General features: G+C 53.9%; 1 protein-coding gene across 5 annotated transcripts in view; it reads left to right on the top strand.

Moving 5' to 3' along the window:
• Positions 1-14,638, top strand: part of DDC (dopa decarboxylase) — a 74,383-nt gene that overhangs the window by 21,730 nt on the left and 38,015 nt on the right. For all 5 annotated transcript variants that reach the window (XM_038562604.1, XM_038562603.1, XM_038562606.1 and 2 more), the window contains 3 exons: positions 1,021-1,140; positions 7,510-7,644; positions 8,324-8,467. In XM_038562604.1, the coding sequence (XP_038418532.1) occupies positions 1,021-1,140; positions 7,510-7,644; positions 8,324-8,467 (399 nt within the window). The remainder of the gene's footprint in view (positions 1-1,020; positions 1,141-7,509; positions 7,645-8,323; positions 8,468-14,638) is intronic.

Raw genomic sequence — 14,638 nt, 5'->3', positions numbered from 1 at the left:
CACTCTGATGTCTCTGGAGCCCTGAAGGGCTGCCCCACTGTCCCCCGGCCGTACAGGCCATGGCACGGGCTCCAACGCCGGGAGCTGGTCCGAGCTGGGATGGGCCAGACCCTCCCACGGGGCTGCCTGGCGGAGAGAACGGGCTGCTCGTTCTTATCAGCCATGCGTCACGAGCTGGCGTGCATCCCTGGGTGGGGACCAAGACCATCCTGCCATCTGCCCTGGGCAATGACGGGAGAGTCCAAGATGGTACAGCAGCACCTCAAGCTCCTGAGGGCAAGGGCAGCCACCTGCCCCGGGGGCTCCCAAGGGATTGAGGCCACCTGGAACCCACTTCCCAGACTGCGTCCAGTCCCACTGACTCACTCGTGACTCTGGAGGAGGGCCCTGGATCCCGCTGTAAGCACACAGACGGCTGGGGGGGCCGCCGGTGGTGCTGGTGGAGTGCGACACCTTGCCGGAGAGTCAATAAGGGCTGAGCAGCATCTGGGACGGAGAGAGGCTGATCTGGGCTTCCGTGGAGGAGTAAACCCTCCTGCTGCTCCCGAAATCCCACAAGACCTGGCCCTTGTTCTGACACCTGCCTCTGGAGATGGGTGGGGGGAGGACAAGCGTGGGGGGCGGGGGACAAGGGCGACGTCCCCAGGATGGGGGATGGTGAGGTCGCCGTCCTTTCTGGGGCACATCTGGGGCCTGGGGACTGGGGTTCCCTCGGTTCTCGGAGGGCGGGAGGGAAGGGGGGATGGGAGGTGTGCTGAGCCCTGCAGCACCCGGGCCGAGCGGCCCTCATCAGAGCTGCCAGAGCGAGGGGTCCTGCTGCTGCTTCTCCCCAGAACCCCCGGACGGGAGAGCACGCCGCCCCGTTAATCGCACCCGGGGACGGGCCTCTTGAGAATGTTCAAGCCTCTTGGGCAACCGCCCCTAAGCCTCCAAGCCACCAAAGGGAGGAGCTGCTCCTCGCACAGCCGTCCGTTGGTCCCAGGCCGGCGGCGGCTGATTCCTCTCTTCTCGCCCCGCCAGGCTGCGAGTCCGGCGTGCACGGAGCTGGAGACGGTGATGATGGATTGGCTGGGGAAGATGCTGAAGCTGCCGGAGGCCTTTCTGGCCGGGCAAGTGGGAGAAGGGGGCGGGGTGATCCAGGTAAGGTGGGGGGGGGCTGTCCGGCTTTCTGGGGTGCAGGGGCTCCACACGAGGGCCTACAGGTGGGAGAAAGGAGGCCTTTGAACCTCCTGCGTGTCTTCTGGAGAACAAGCGACGCTGAGCAGTTAGGAGCCTCTGGATCTGGACGTGGGTCCTGGCGCGGGCTGTCCCTCTGTCCCCCAGGCTCGGTAGAGCCAAGAGGCCGTCAGGTGGACACCTGCGTGCTGAGCCGGGGGCAGCCACCGTGTGAGCACTTGGCGAGCATCAACCCGTTTAGTTCTACAAAAGACTAGGAGTTGGGGGCCGTTCCACACCGTTGCACAGGCGAGGGGACCGAGGCGACGAGCCCGCCTGCCCCGGCTGGTACTTTCCAGGGCTGGGCTCTGAGCCCGAATCTGTCTGTCGGTGGAGCGGTGACCGCCACCGCTGAGCGCCGTGTCCAGGCGGCCAGCGCGGCTGCAACCACGCCGCGTCGCCCCAAGGCTTCTAGAAGGCGCTAGATCACCGAGAACCATGATCGCCTGGAGTTGCTGCCTCTCCCACGCAGCGCGTCACGGGTCCTCCTCACGGCCGAGTGTGCGCTGGACGGCGACGTACTGGGGGCTGGGGACGAGGCCACGCGAGGGTTCAGGCGTGTCTTTCCCACCGGGCGCCTCAGGACAAATGCCACCAAGAAGACCAGGGTGTTGTGCTCTTTTCCTTTCCCGGCATGGTTGGACCCTGGGCTCTGCTGAACCCGTCACCCTCCTTGACATCATATTTCTGGTGTCAAGTATATAATCATGAAATTGCGAAGCGCCGTTGGCTGGAGGGTCCAAGAGCCGGGGAGGGCGGCCGGTGAAGACGCTGAGGTCCTAGCGCTCCTGGGTCGTGGTTGGTGACTGGCGTGCCCGAGGTCACAGAGGAAGCAAGCCCCCCACCCTGCGCCCCACGCCCTCTGAGCCCCTGTGGGGCAGTTTCCCATGGCCGCTCCCAGATTCTGGTGGCTTCAAGCAGCACAGAGCGATCCTCTCCAAATGCTGTAGCTCAGGCGTCTGACACCTGCGAGGCTCCAGGCAGGACCGTTGCCGTTTCTATTCTCTGGAAGCTTCCCGCCGTCCGGGGCCACGACCCCTCCTCCGTCGCCGAAGCCGCAGCATCCCTTCCCTCTGAGCCGTCTCGCACGGCCGTGTCTCCCCCCGACCACAGACGAGGAACATTCTCCGCTTCCAGGGCCCCGTGGGTCAGGTGGGCCCACTCACGTGGTCCAAGATGCTGCGTCTCGGCTCTTCATCGCACTGGCAGGATGCCCTCTCCGTGGAAGCCCTCACACGTGGGGGGGACCTGCACGTCTTTGGGGGGGCCTTACTCCACCGCCTGCACACAGGTTGTGTTGGAGGCCGGGAGGCAGGGCTAGCCTCGCAGGAGAGGCCCTTGTTCCCGTGCCGGGCTCGGGTCACTCTCGGCGGGGACTCTGTGCCAGGACAGAGGGCCGACGTCTTTGTGGCCAAGAGGCCACTGTGGCCCGGCTCAAAGCCCTTCCCGCTGAGCTCTCCTGCCTCCCTGCCTTGGGTCCTGGAACCTTCTATCCCGCAGCAGCGACTGAGAGCGGGGAGGGGGGGTGCCCATGACGCACAGGCTGAGCCTCCACCGCAGGCCGTGAGCCCGCTTTCAATGTGAGCGTAGTAGGACCAGGATTTCCTCACTGTGCACTCGAGGTCCGCTCCCTGGACCCCCTTCCTCTCGTGAGGGATTGCACATCCTGACCCTGCTGACCCTCAGGCCGAAGGCCACACTTGGGGTGGGGGTGGCGTGTGCCCTCTGGCCTCGGGGAGGGAGGCCGCCGCCCAGCACCCAGCCCAGGCCCCTCACCGCGGCTCGGCTTGGAGGATGCTGGCAGCTTCCGTCCTGCTTCTGCGGTCCCCCCACCTTCTGAGGAAGAGGCCAGAAGGGAAACGGGGTTTCGGGGAGGGGACGGGACCCCGGCTTCGAATCCTGCGTGACCCACTTCCAGGCCTGGGGTGAGCTCGCACTCACTGCCGGCGGCCGACGTCACTTTTCCTTCCTGATGCCACACATTTTGCCCAGATCCACTTGTCTGGTTTGTTCCTTCAATCTGAGCCCACCCCGCACCCCCACCCCAACCCCCACTTGCTAAGCCCTGTCCATCCGGGTCCCTGCTCCTTCTTCCCCTTGGGACATCTTGCTTCTGCAGCACCTGTCGCTGCAGCTCAGCCTTGCAAAAACCCCTCGTGGGTTTTCTGGGACCTTCCATTTCCCGCGAGTCGGGCACCTCTCTTGTCATTTCCAGTTTTCTTTTGTTAATTTACTTTTTTGGTCATTCTCTCCTCTGTATTTGGAGGGAAAGGCTCATCATTTTCTCTGCATCACTGTTTGAATTTTCTGCGCTGCCCATTTATCGCCTTCAAGATCCGCTTTGGTTCTGCTCTTCCTCTTTACAAAAATGTTTTTTTTACAGTCAAGTTTGTTTTGTTTTGTTTTTACAAAAAAAAAAAAAAAACAAAAAAACAGACCTTGACTGTAAGCATGGAATCTCTATAGGACTGTTGGGAGCATTCCCCTGGTGTTGCTTCAGTACCCGTGTGTGTTTCTGCACAAGATCCGGAGAATACGGTATTTTCCGTACGGTATTTTACTTACTCTTTTGTTGTGAGCATTTCCATTCTTTGAGATTATTGCACTGTTTTCCATTACGTGTCACAATCTACGTAAATAATTCACGGCATATGTTGTATCAGATCTTTCCCTTTATGAATAACATCTCCGGGGACCAATACCCTTTAGGACAAGCACAAGCAGCGTCTAAGCAAATCATCAGCCTCCTGCTGGGGCTCTCGGGGTTGGGTCCACGTCCACCGTTCACACTTCACAAAGAGTAAAGAAAGTAAAATTTAAAAAAAAATTAAAAGAGTGTTTCTGGATCACAGAGGTTAAAAAATAATAATAAAAATAAATAAATAAATAAATAAATAAATAAATAAATAAATAAATAAATAAAAATAAAAATAGTCAAGTCCTTTCAGCCTTCCGTGATGGTTCTTCTAATTTGATGCTTCTCAAAAATCTTACAAATACTCCGTAATCTCAGGCGTGACTTTCATACCAACAGTGACTTTTTAGTGACTGCCCACCGCGGGCCAGGCTCGTTCCTGTGCTTTCTGCGATCCTTTTTCCAACCTGCAGATAGTTAGGAGGGTTGATGGCATTACCGACGACTTCTCTCGTAGCCGAGGAACCTGGGGCCAAGAAAGGGAGCGGATCCTGCCCAAAGGCCCGGATAACTGAAGGCAAGACAAGAACAATTCCATCAGCTCATCCCCGACTCTTCGTTTGGGTTAGTGTCCAGAGGTGCACGTGGGTTCAGTCTTGCAATTATATAGATATATATTTTTTTAAAGAGTTTACTTATTTATTCATGAGATGCAGAGAGAGGCAGAGACACAGGCAGAGGGAGAAGCAGGCTCCATGCAGGGAGCCCGACGCGGGACTCAATCCCGGGACCCCGGGTCACGCCCTGGGGTGAAGGCAGATGTCCACGCTGAGCCCCCCAGGGGCCCTTGCAATCATCTTTAAGGACAATCCCATCTCTCCGAGACGCCGGCAGCCCCGGCATCGGCTGTGCACCCCCCCGGCCCCTCCCGGCCTCTGGAGCCCAACCCTCCTTCACCCCCGATGCGCTCAGTTTTGCTGGATGCTGCAGCCTGTTCGCAGAGGAAGCCCAGCCGCCCTCTGCAGCTGACAGCACTGTCGGCCTGTGATTGCTGAGGCCCCAGAGCCGCTCGGCCTGGTGACAGCCGGGGGCCGGGGCTGTGGGGCGACGCTGCGCCCTCAGGGCCATGGTCACTCACAGCTACCAGGCGCCAGCACAGTGACGGGCAGCAGTGGGATGGCCAGTCATCCTCTGAGCCCGACAAACCAGGTGGCGACATGGTCTCTTAATGGCTCACCGCGCGTGGGTGACACTTGAAACCCGGAGAGGGAAGGGCCTGTCTGGTCCCCGCCGGTCAGCTGTCACCAGCGTTCCTTCTGCTTCCTGGCCGCCTTGCCACGTGCTGCCGGGAAGCCAAGGGTCCTCCCCGCCCCAGGACCGACCCCTGCTCCGCCGGCCCGCCTCCGGCTCCCCTTCCCACAAAGGGTTGGGAGGCTGCTTGAATGCCTGCCCCAGGGCTAGAGCCCAATGGCTGCTCCGGGGACTCCATGGGTGATTTCGGTCTTTTGTGGGGCGTGCCTTGTGTCTGGTCGCTCCCGGCTGCCCGGAGGAGGGGTTCCATGCAGCACGGGGCGCAGCGGAGAGGCGACCCCATAGAGAACGGGCCCAAGGGCTCGAGGCCTGTCGTCAGCGGGGGTTCAGGGCAGAGCAGAGCTTTGGGGCTAAGGCGGGCTTTGGGGTCCCAGGCAGAGGACACGGAATAAGGCAGGTGCTGCAGCACCCAGAAGCTCTGCTTTTCCAGAAGCTCCTCTTTGGATGTGAAGGACTGAGCCAGGGGGTCCAGGAGGCACAGGCTGGGGCACAGGAGCTGAGGCCTTGTGGGGTCCCCTGGGATCGCCCGTCACCAGCCCTGCCCAGGACCTTCGTTCTAACACGTCTACTCTGATCGCTGACGAAGAGATGGCCTGAGGCAATGAGGAAGCCACCTGATGGTTCCAGTTAAGAAGGTGGCATCGGGCGTACTTGAGTCCTTGCGCCTGAACCCCGAGGCCTTCTGTTCAAATTCCACCGTCTTCCTGAAGGGGCCCCTTTAATGTGAAAGAACGAGTGAAAGCAGCGTGATGGCCAAATAGGAGAGGAAATCTGGATCGCTGGAGGGCGAGGAAGATAAAAAATGTGAACGGGTGGGGGGGACGGCTAGCGATGTTATTGTATGTTTTTCTGCAAAACCCTAAAATCTTAGAAATCTCTCATAGTCCATGAAAATCCACCTTCTTTTATTTTTTTCCTTTCCACTGTTCATACCATGCAGCCTGCGGGCTTCTAGGAATTACTTGAGATGTGGAGATCGTGAGCAGTGGGAAGGGGGGCATCGCTGTAAATGTGGGGATCCCCCTCCCCCTGCCCCTGCCAGCTGCTCACTGGGACCAAGTTAGTTCCTCTCTGGCTGGGCACCCCCTTCCCACCTGACGAGGACAACTTCTAGATGCAGTTATTTTGCAAATTGAGCGGGACGGCCGGGTGGCCGGGTGACGAGCCGAGTCCACGTCACCGTTTACCCACTCCCAGCCGCAGAGGAGCCAGGATTGCAGCACTCTTCAGTGCTTTGCCAGAATGAGGGCTTTTTAAATTTTTATTTTTTACTGAAGTTCCATTTGCCAACACAGAGTATAACACCCCGTGCTCATCCCGTCGAGCGCCCTCCTTGTTGCTTGGTGCCCGTCACCCAGTTAGTTACTCCATCCCCACCACCCACCTCCCCTTCCGCAGCCCTTTGTTCGGAGTCTCTCGTGGTTTGGGTCCCTCTCTAGTTTTCCCCACTCAGGTCCCCTCCTGTCCCTTGTTGCCAGAATGAGTTGACGCTGGTTGTGCGAGTCCGCTGCACTTCTCCCAAGAGCAGGGGCTTAAACAATAGGCTTCATCGTGTCCCGGTTCTGGAGGCTGGAAGTCCCAATCAAGGTGTCAGCAGGGCCGATTCCTTCTGATGCCTCTGTCCGTGGCTTGCAGAGGGCTGTCCCCTCCGCGGGTCCTCGGCGGCCTTGTCTCTGTGTCGGGGAAGCCTGGTGCCTAACTTCCCCTTCTTGCAGGGACACCTGCCAGAGCTCCTTTCACCTTAGTGATGTCTTTGGAAACCTTATCTCCCAATACGGTCATGTTCTGAGGGCCTGGGGGTGTGGCCTCCAAGGCCAGATTTGGAAGGACACGGTGTAGCCGATCACGTTAGCAACCAAAGGGAAATCCTCCAAGGGAATTTCAGAATCTCAGGGAAAATACACGGCAATTTGTAAACAAACGCAGATGTCCGTGTCCACGCGGCGATGAACACAGAGCTGGGGGGAGATGCTGGTAGCCTGGGCCGGGGTCTGCTCCCCGGGGGGGGCGCAGGGGGACCTAGGAGTAGGACTTCCCGGCCACACTAGGAGGACTGCGGGGAGAGGCGTGTGGAGCGCAACCGCTCACAATACCTGCTTCAAGCCAGGCGCCCAGAAGTGCTGGCTAAGGGGCCACAGAAAATAGAGCAATGTGAACGAATCCGAAGAGCCAATGGGCATTTTCCAGCAGTCACGGGGGCTCGGACTTCTCCTGTATGGAGGAGGACAAGCTTTGCAGCTTCAGATTCAACTTTTAAGAAAAATAGAGACACTGAGTCTCCCCAACGGTTTAGGTATTGACTCCTTTGCTGCTCCTTGAGGCTCATTGCAACCTTTTCTTTGACCCAGGGAAGCGCCAGTGAGGCCACTCTGGTGGCCCTGCTGGCTGCTCGGACCAAAGTGACCCGCCGCCTGCAGGCCGCGTCCCCAGGACTGACACAGGGCGCCATCATGGAGAAGCTGGTGGCCTACTCATCTGATCAAGTGAGTGGTTGGCTGAGCCTGTTGGCCCCCAGGATCTGAATGCTTGTTTTGGGTCGAGTCAAATTGAAACGAGACCGTGCAGCATTTCAGACCTCGCCCCAGCTGTGCTTCGCAGTGGGCGTTGGTTCTTCTGTCCATGTGCACAGAGGTCGCGGAGGTCCACGGGGGTCACCTGCCAGGGTCACCGGGGGAGAGGCTCCAGGGCTGGGAGTCCTGACCTCCTGGCCTCCACGGGGTGGGCGGCCACAGGGAGATCCCGACCCCGGATGGACTCAAGTAGCAGACAGTGATGGTGGGAGCCACGGGGCAGAGGGGGCGCCTTCAGTAAGAGCCGACTTTGCCGGGAGTCCCCGAGACACAACACAGCCACCACGCAGTAATGGTGCCACATTGCTGGCTGCTTTTCTCCAGACACTAAGCACTGAGCTGGCCCCCAAGCGGCCCAGGGCCCCATGGTGACAGGCGCCCCCCGAGAGAAACCCGGGTGTGCTCACTCTGCTTCAGGGCATGGTTTGCAAGATCTCACTCTTGTCCACCTACCTGGAAAGCAAGAGTCCACAGGATCTGACACACTGGAAGTGAGGGGCAGGGGCAGGGGGCTGATCCACACACGGGGGGGCTCTCTGCAGAGCTAGGGGCTCACAGCCACGAGAATCCAACTCCGCTGCCTTCCTTCCAGGCACACTCCTCGGTGGAAAGAGCTGGATTAATTGGAGGAGTGAAATTAAAAGCGATCCCTTCGGATGGCAAGTTTGCCATGCGCGCGTCGGCCCTGCAGGAGGCCCTGGAGAGAGACAAGGCGGAGGGCCTGATTCCTTTCTTCGTAAGTCAACCTGCGGACGTGCTGGGTATGGCCCCCTGGGCACCTCCGCGCCCTGCCTGGGCCGGTCACAGGTGGGCGGCACATGCATGCTCAGCTGGCCGCTCCCGGGGGAGGCTGGGGCCACACTCCATTTGTCCCTTGGGCCGTCTAACCTCAGCAAGAGGTAAGCGGAGCACCCAGCCCGGAGGATCCTGGTGAGCTCCTGTTAGAAGCGACGCCCTGTGATGGTCCCTTGAAGTGCTCTGGGCTATGGTAGGTGCTCCGTCAGAGGAGCGTATGATGGCCCAGGGGTCAGGTCGGGAATAACCCACAGGAGGCCTTGCTGCCCAGATCGGCATTCTCAGCACACGCCCGGACCCATCGTTTGCAAGGGAGGGATGGCAAGCCGACAGCGACTGACTACAGGTCATACCCAAGTGGCCGAATGGCATCAGGCTCCAGCCCATCTTGTAGACAGATGGGCTTTCCCCGGCGGGAAAGGAATAGTCGGTGTCACAACGAGAGCCTGGGAGGTGTCGCACCCGACGCGGCCGTGCAGCGCCTGTGGCTGAGGCGTCACGTGTCATGTCGCGTGTCATGGCGATTGCTCCACGACCTTGGCCCTAGGCTCCTGGTGCTCGAAGGGGCTGCACATCAGATGTACCTGGGGAGGTGGACAAGGTACTGGGGTTCTGCCTGTCCCAGTTTTACCAGGGGAGGGAGCCAGGCATTCGAGGCTTCTCGCAGCGGGGACACCGGGCGGCTCAGCCCGTTAAGCGCCAACTCTTGATTTCGGCTCAGGTCATGATCTTAGGGTCATAGGGTGGAGCCCGGCATTGGGCTCCACTCTCAGCGGGGAGCCTGCTTGAGATTCTCTCTCTCCCTCTGCCCCTCCTTTCTAAGACCAATCAGTCTTAAAATAAATAAATAAATAAATAAATAAATAAATAAATAAATAAATAAATAAAGATTTTCGCAACCAGTTCAAGATCCTCACGTGCCTCATGACCGTGCATTTCCTCAGTACCCTAACATTTCCTAGTTGTCAGAGCAATCTCGGTTTGCTGGGCTCTTACGGGCCATGTGTTAATAATGCCCACTATGTTTTTAATTTAAGAATTAGTCTTCAAGACAAACATTTTTCCCCCAAAGAAATCGGTTCCGTCAATTCAAATGAACTACCCCTCGTTGACTATCTACTCTGTGAGTGGGGAAGGCAGGGAGGGTAGGATTTGGCACAAGACTCGCTCGTGACTTACGGAGTTCCCGGGGGGAGTCCAGAGCATCCACACACGATCACTGTAGAAGGATGGAGAAGATTCAGATGTAAGTCATGGGAGGAGCTGACGGGCAGATGATGTGGCAACGTGACTTTTTCCCTCTGGCTCCTTGTCGTATTTGCTTTTTGTCTTTGTGTCTTTTCATCTGTTGTGAGGATGCAAGCCGGTTGTTTCATTGTGCTTATTCTCCTTGGGGATCACAGAACTTCCATAATCTATAATTTGTCATCTCTTTGGGGAAATCTTCAGTTTGGGGAAATTCTTGTTTTTTTTGTTTTGGGTTTTTTATTTTTTTTTTATATTTATTTGAGTGAGGGAGAGAGAGAGAGCAGGGGGAGGAGGAGAGGGAGAAAGAGAGAGAGAATCCTCGAGCAGACTCCCCACTGAGTGTGGGGCCTGACATGGGGCTCGATCCTATGACCCTGAGGTCACAACCTTAACTGACCGCTTAACCAACCAAGCCAGCCAGGCACCCCAGTTTGCAGAGATTCTTACCCATTTTCTTTTCAAAGTTTGCTTCCTCCCATTCTTTCCTCCCGTGCTGAGACTCCCGTTGCACCCGTGATCAATCCTCCCACTGAGTGCCGAATGCCTCTCACGCTCTCGTACGTGCGCTCTCTTCCATCCAATCCTAAAACCCCTGCCTCCACTCTGACCTGTTTACAATTGACCACTTCTTTCTGTAATTATGTCCAGATGATAAAGGAATACGTCACGTTCTTAGTTTGCAATATTGAAAGGCTTTAAGTCATTATTTTGAACACTTGTAGAATAAAAAAACATGACACAAAAAAATAGTGTGCGGTGACCCCTGGAACGCTGCACCCAGTTTCCCCCGGTTGTTACAGCTTCCACAGCGTCCAGTGCAAGGGCAGAGCCAGGCCCTGATAGAGGTCTTAGGTCATTTGCCACGTGTGTAGGTGCACGTCAGCCCCCGCCCTGCAATCAGGATACAGAACTCCTCCATCACCACAAAGGTCTCCCCACACCACCTCTTGCACACACTCATGCCCTTCTTGTCTCCTGCCGCCCCAACCCCTGGAAACCGCGACTCTGCTTCCTTTCTCTACACTGTCCTCATTTTGAGTGTGTTATATGCGGGCGGTCACACACTCTGGCGCCCCGGGCACTGACTTTCCTCCGGCCTGGTGCCCTGGAGATCTAGCCAAAGAGCTGTGTGGCTGTTTTTATGGCTGCACCACGGGAATTTAGTGCCACATTCCTTGTGCCACAGCCCGTTTAACTATTTACCTACTGAAGACATCATAGTTGTTTCCAGGTTTGGGCAATTACAAATAAAGATTCCCCCCGCACCCCCCGCCCCAAAAAAAATACAAATAACGAGTAAAACTTCATGAAACTTCAAGTACACATATTTGGACGAACCTGTATTTTCCTTTTCCTGGGATAAAAATTCCTGAGCATCCAATTGAGTGTCACATGCTAGTTGTATGCTTACTTTTTTTTAAAAAGAAACCGTCAAATTCTTTTCCAGAGTGGCTGCACGAGTTACCGTTTCCATGAGGGATGCATGAGACATTCAGGCTCTTTGCATCTTCCCTGGCATTTGGTATTTGTAAATTTTAGGTGTTTTGATAGGAGAGTAGGGATGCCTTCATTCACATTTCCCCCATGACTAATGACGTCGAACGTCTTTCCATGTGTTTTTTTGCCAGCCATATATCCTTGTCAGCGAAATGCGTCTTCGTGTCCTTCACACATTTTGGATTGCATGGGCAGAGTCAGTTTTTTTTTTTTTTTAAACTAGTCAACGGTATGTAGGGCAATTGTAGGTGTAAAGAAAAATGAGCAGAAAGTACAGTGGGTTCCCAGATACCCCGCCACGCCTTACCCCATAGTTTCTCCTGTGATTGCCATCTTGCAGTACTGTGGTACATTTGTTCTAATTAACACACCAGTACGATACGTCATTATTCCTAAACTCCGTAGGTTATATGAGGGTTCACTCTGCACTGTTGTTTCTACGGGTTTTGACTAGTGTCTAATGGCATGTATACACCATTTCAATGTCATACTGAATAGTTTCCCTGATGTAAAAACCCTGTATACCAGCTGTTTCCCCCCGCCCGCAACCCCTAGCAATGACTGATCTTTTCACCGTCTCCATAGTTTTACTTTGTCCCAAAAGTCATAGAGTTATAGTCGTATAGCATGTAGCCTTTTGGGATTGGCTTCTTTCACTTAGCATCATGCATTTAAGATTCTTCCCTGTTTTCCAGGGTCTTTATAGCTTCTTCCCTCTCTCTCTTTCTCTCTCTCTCTCTCTCTCTTTTTCTTAAAGGGTTATTTATTTGAGAGATAAAGAGAGTGAGGGAAGGGGCAGAGGGAGAGGGAATGTCCAAGCAGACTCCTGCTGAGCTCGGGGCTTGATGCGGGGCTTGATCCCACAACCCATGGAATCATGACCTGAACCAAGAGTCAGATGCTCAATTGATGAAACCACTCAGGTGTCCCTGTATCTCTTTAAAAAAAAAAAAAAATCACTGAATAGTATTCCATTCTCTGGATGTACCTGTCAAAGAACATTAAGATTTTGTACCAGCTTATGGCACATGGTCTTCCAGTCCCACCAAGCAATGAAGTCCACTCTGATACTATTTACCTGGAGACAGCATTAGATCCCACAGGCCAAGGTTTCAGTCCTACCAGACTGCCCCACCCCACTTCACTTGCCATTTGTAACTCCAAGTTATCACCCGATCCACTGCTATAGATCAGAAATCCCAATGAGCCCCATTGTCGGGTTTGATTACTTTGTTAGAGACGCTCACAGGACTCAGATCCACATTCTACTTGCTAGGTCACTGGTTTGTTATAAAAGGTTATAACTCAGGAACAACCAGATGGGTCCCTGCCTTCCCCACTCACAGGGATGCTTGGGGCCAGGTCTGGGGAAGGGGCACTGGGCTTCCATGTCCTCTCCTGTGCCACTCTCCCCAGATCTCCATTTGTTCACCAGCCCTGAAGCTCTGCAAACCCCTTTGGGGGTTTTTATGGAGACTTCATTATACAGGCACGTCTGATTGAATCATTGCTTACTGGTGATTGAACTCAATCTTCGGCCCCCTCCCCTGCCTGGAGGTCAGGGGTAGAGCTTACTGTACCAATACTCTAGTAATAAGTTCCATTCCCTTGGCAGCTAGTCAGCATCCGTAGGTGACCTCCCAGCTTTTCAAAAGTCACCTCGTTAACATGACAGACGGCACCTCTATGGCCGTCAGTGCTTAGGAAATGCCAAGGGTCTTCGGAGCTCTGTGCCAGAAATGGTGACAAAGACCAAATATAGATTTGTTCGTAGAAATCACACTGTCACAGACATCTTGGTTGTTTCTAAGCATCGGCAATTATTTAAAAAGTGCTGTGAACACTCATGGGCAGGTTTTTGTGTGACGTAACTTTTCAACTTGTTTCAGTAAATGAACCGGAACACGTGCAGATCACGGGGTAAGAGAGAGCTTAGTTCTGTGAGAAACTGCCAGGCTCTCTTCCAAAGCAGCGGTAGCGTTTTGCATTTCTAGCAGCTATGAATCAGAGTTCCTACCTCCCCACAGCTGCCCCAGCATTTGGTGTTGCAGGGTTTTCGATTTCAGCCCTTCAGATGCATGTGTGGCAGCATCTAAATGTTGTTTTCATTTAGGATCCCCTAATGATGCGTGCTGTGAAGGTCTCGCCATAGGCTTATTTGACATTTGAATATTTTCTTTGATGAGGTTCAGGTCTTTTGCCTGTGTTTTAGTTGGATTGTGTATTCCATTATTGTTGGATTTGAGAACTTTTTATGCTTTAGATACTAGTCCTTTATTTTATTTATTTTTTTAAGATTTATTTATTTATTTATGATAGACAGAGAGAGAGAGAGAGAGAGAGAGAGAGAGAGGCAGAGACACAGGAGGAGGGAGAAGCAGGCTCCATGCCGGGAGCCCGATGCAGGACTTGATCCCGGGACTCCAGGATCGTGCCCTGGGCCAAAGGCAGCTGCTAAACCGCTGAGTCACCCAGGGATCCCCAATACTAGTCCTTTATCAAGAGTTGTATTTTGCAAATGTATTCTCCAGTGGGTAACTTTTCTTTTTTTTTTTTTTTTAAAGATTTTGTTTATTTATTCATGAAAAACACAGAGAGAGAGAGGCAGAGACACATGCAGAGGGGGAAGCAGGCTCCATGCAGGGAGCCCGATGTGGGACTCGATCCCGGGACTCCAGGATCATATCCTGTGCCAAAGGCAGGCGCTAAACCGCTGAGCCACCCAGGGATTCCCTCCAGTGGGTAACTTTTCATTCCCTCTTATGTCTCTCACAAAGCATAAGATTTTAATTGTACTCAAGTCCATTTTACAATTTTTTTCTTTCATGGATCATGCCTTTGGTATTGTAGCTACAAATTCATCCTCACACCCAAGAGGGTATAGATTTTCTTGTGTGTTATCTTTTAGGAGTTTTATAGTTTTGCATTTTGCATTTCGGTCTGTGAGCCACTTTGAGCTAATTGTTATGAATGGTGTAAGGTCTGTGTCCAGATTCAGTTTTTGTGGTTTTTTTTTTTTTGTGTGTGTGTGTGTAAATGTCCAGTTGTTCTAATGGCAGTGTTATGGTAAGAGGGAGAATGATGTATTATTATTTGTCATCCCTTTTGCCTATTTGTGTGCTCCTTCCTTAGAATTTAAGCCTTCATTTACATTAGAATTTATATTTTAATTAAGGTTAAATATATATCTAGCTTCATGATTCACTAGGTTTGCATGTCTTATAACCACAATACTGAAAAACTGGGTTCTACTGAACAATCTGATTCTCTTCACCCAGGATGTTTTCTTACCAGTCAAAAGCTCTCATCTTTCCTAGTGCTTTTTTTCTTTGTCTTTGGTGGAAATCTAAATGCATGGATTAACTAA

Source organism: Canis lupus, chromosome 18 (assembly GCF_011100685.1).
Source record: "Canis lupus familiaris isolate Mischka breed German Shepherd chromosome 18, alternate assembly UU_Cfam_GSD_1.0, whole genome shotgun sequence".
NCBI classification, from domain to species: domain Eukaryota; kingdom Metazoa; phylum Chordata; class Mammalia; order Carnivora; family Canidae; genus Canis; species Canis lupus.
The sequence above is the reverse complement of the archived record's forward strand: the minus strand, read 5'-3'. Positions and strand labels throughout refer to the sequence as shown.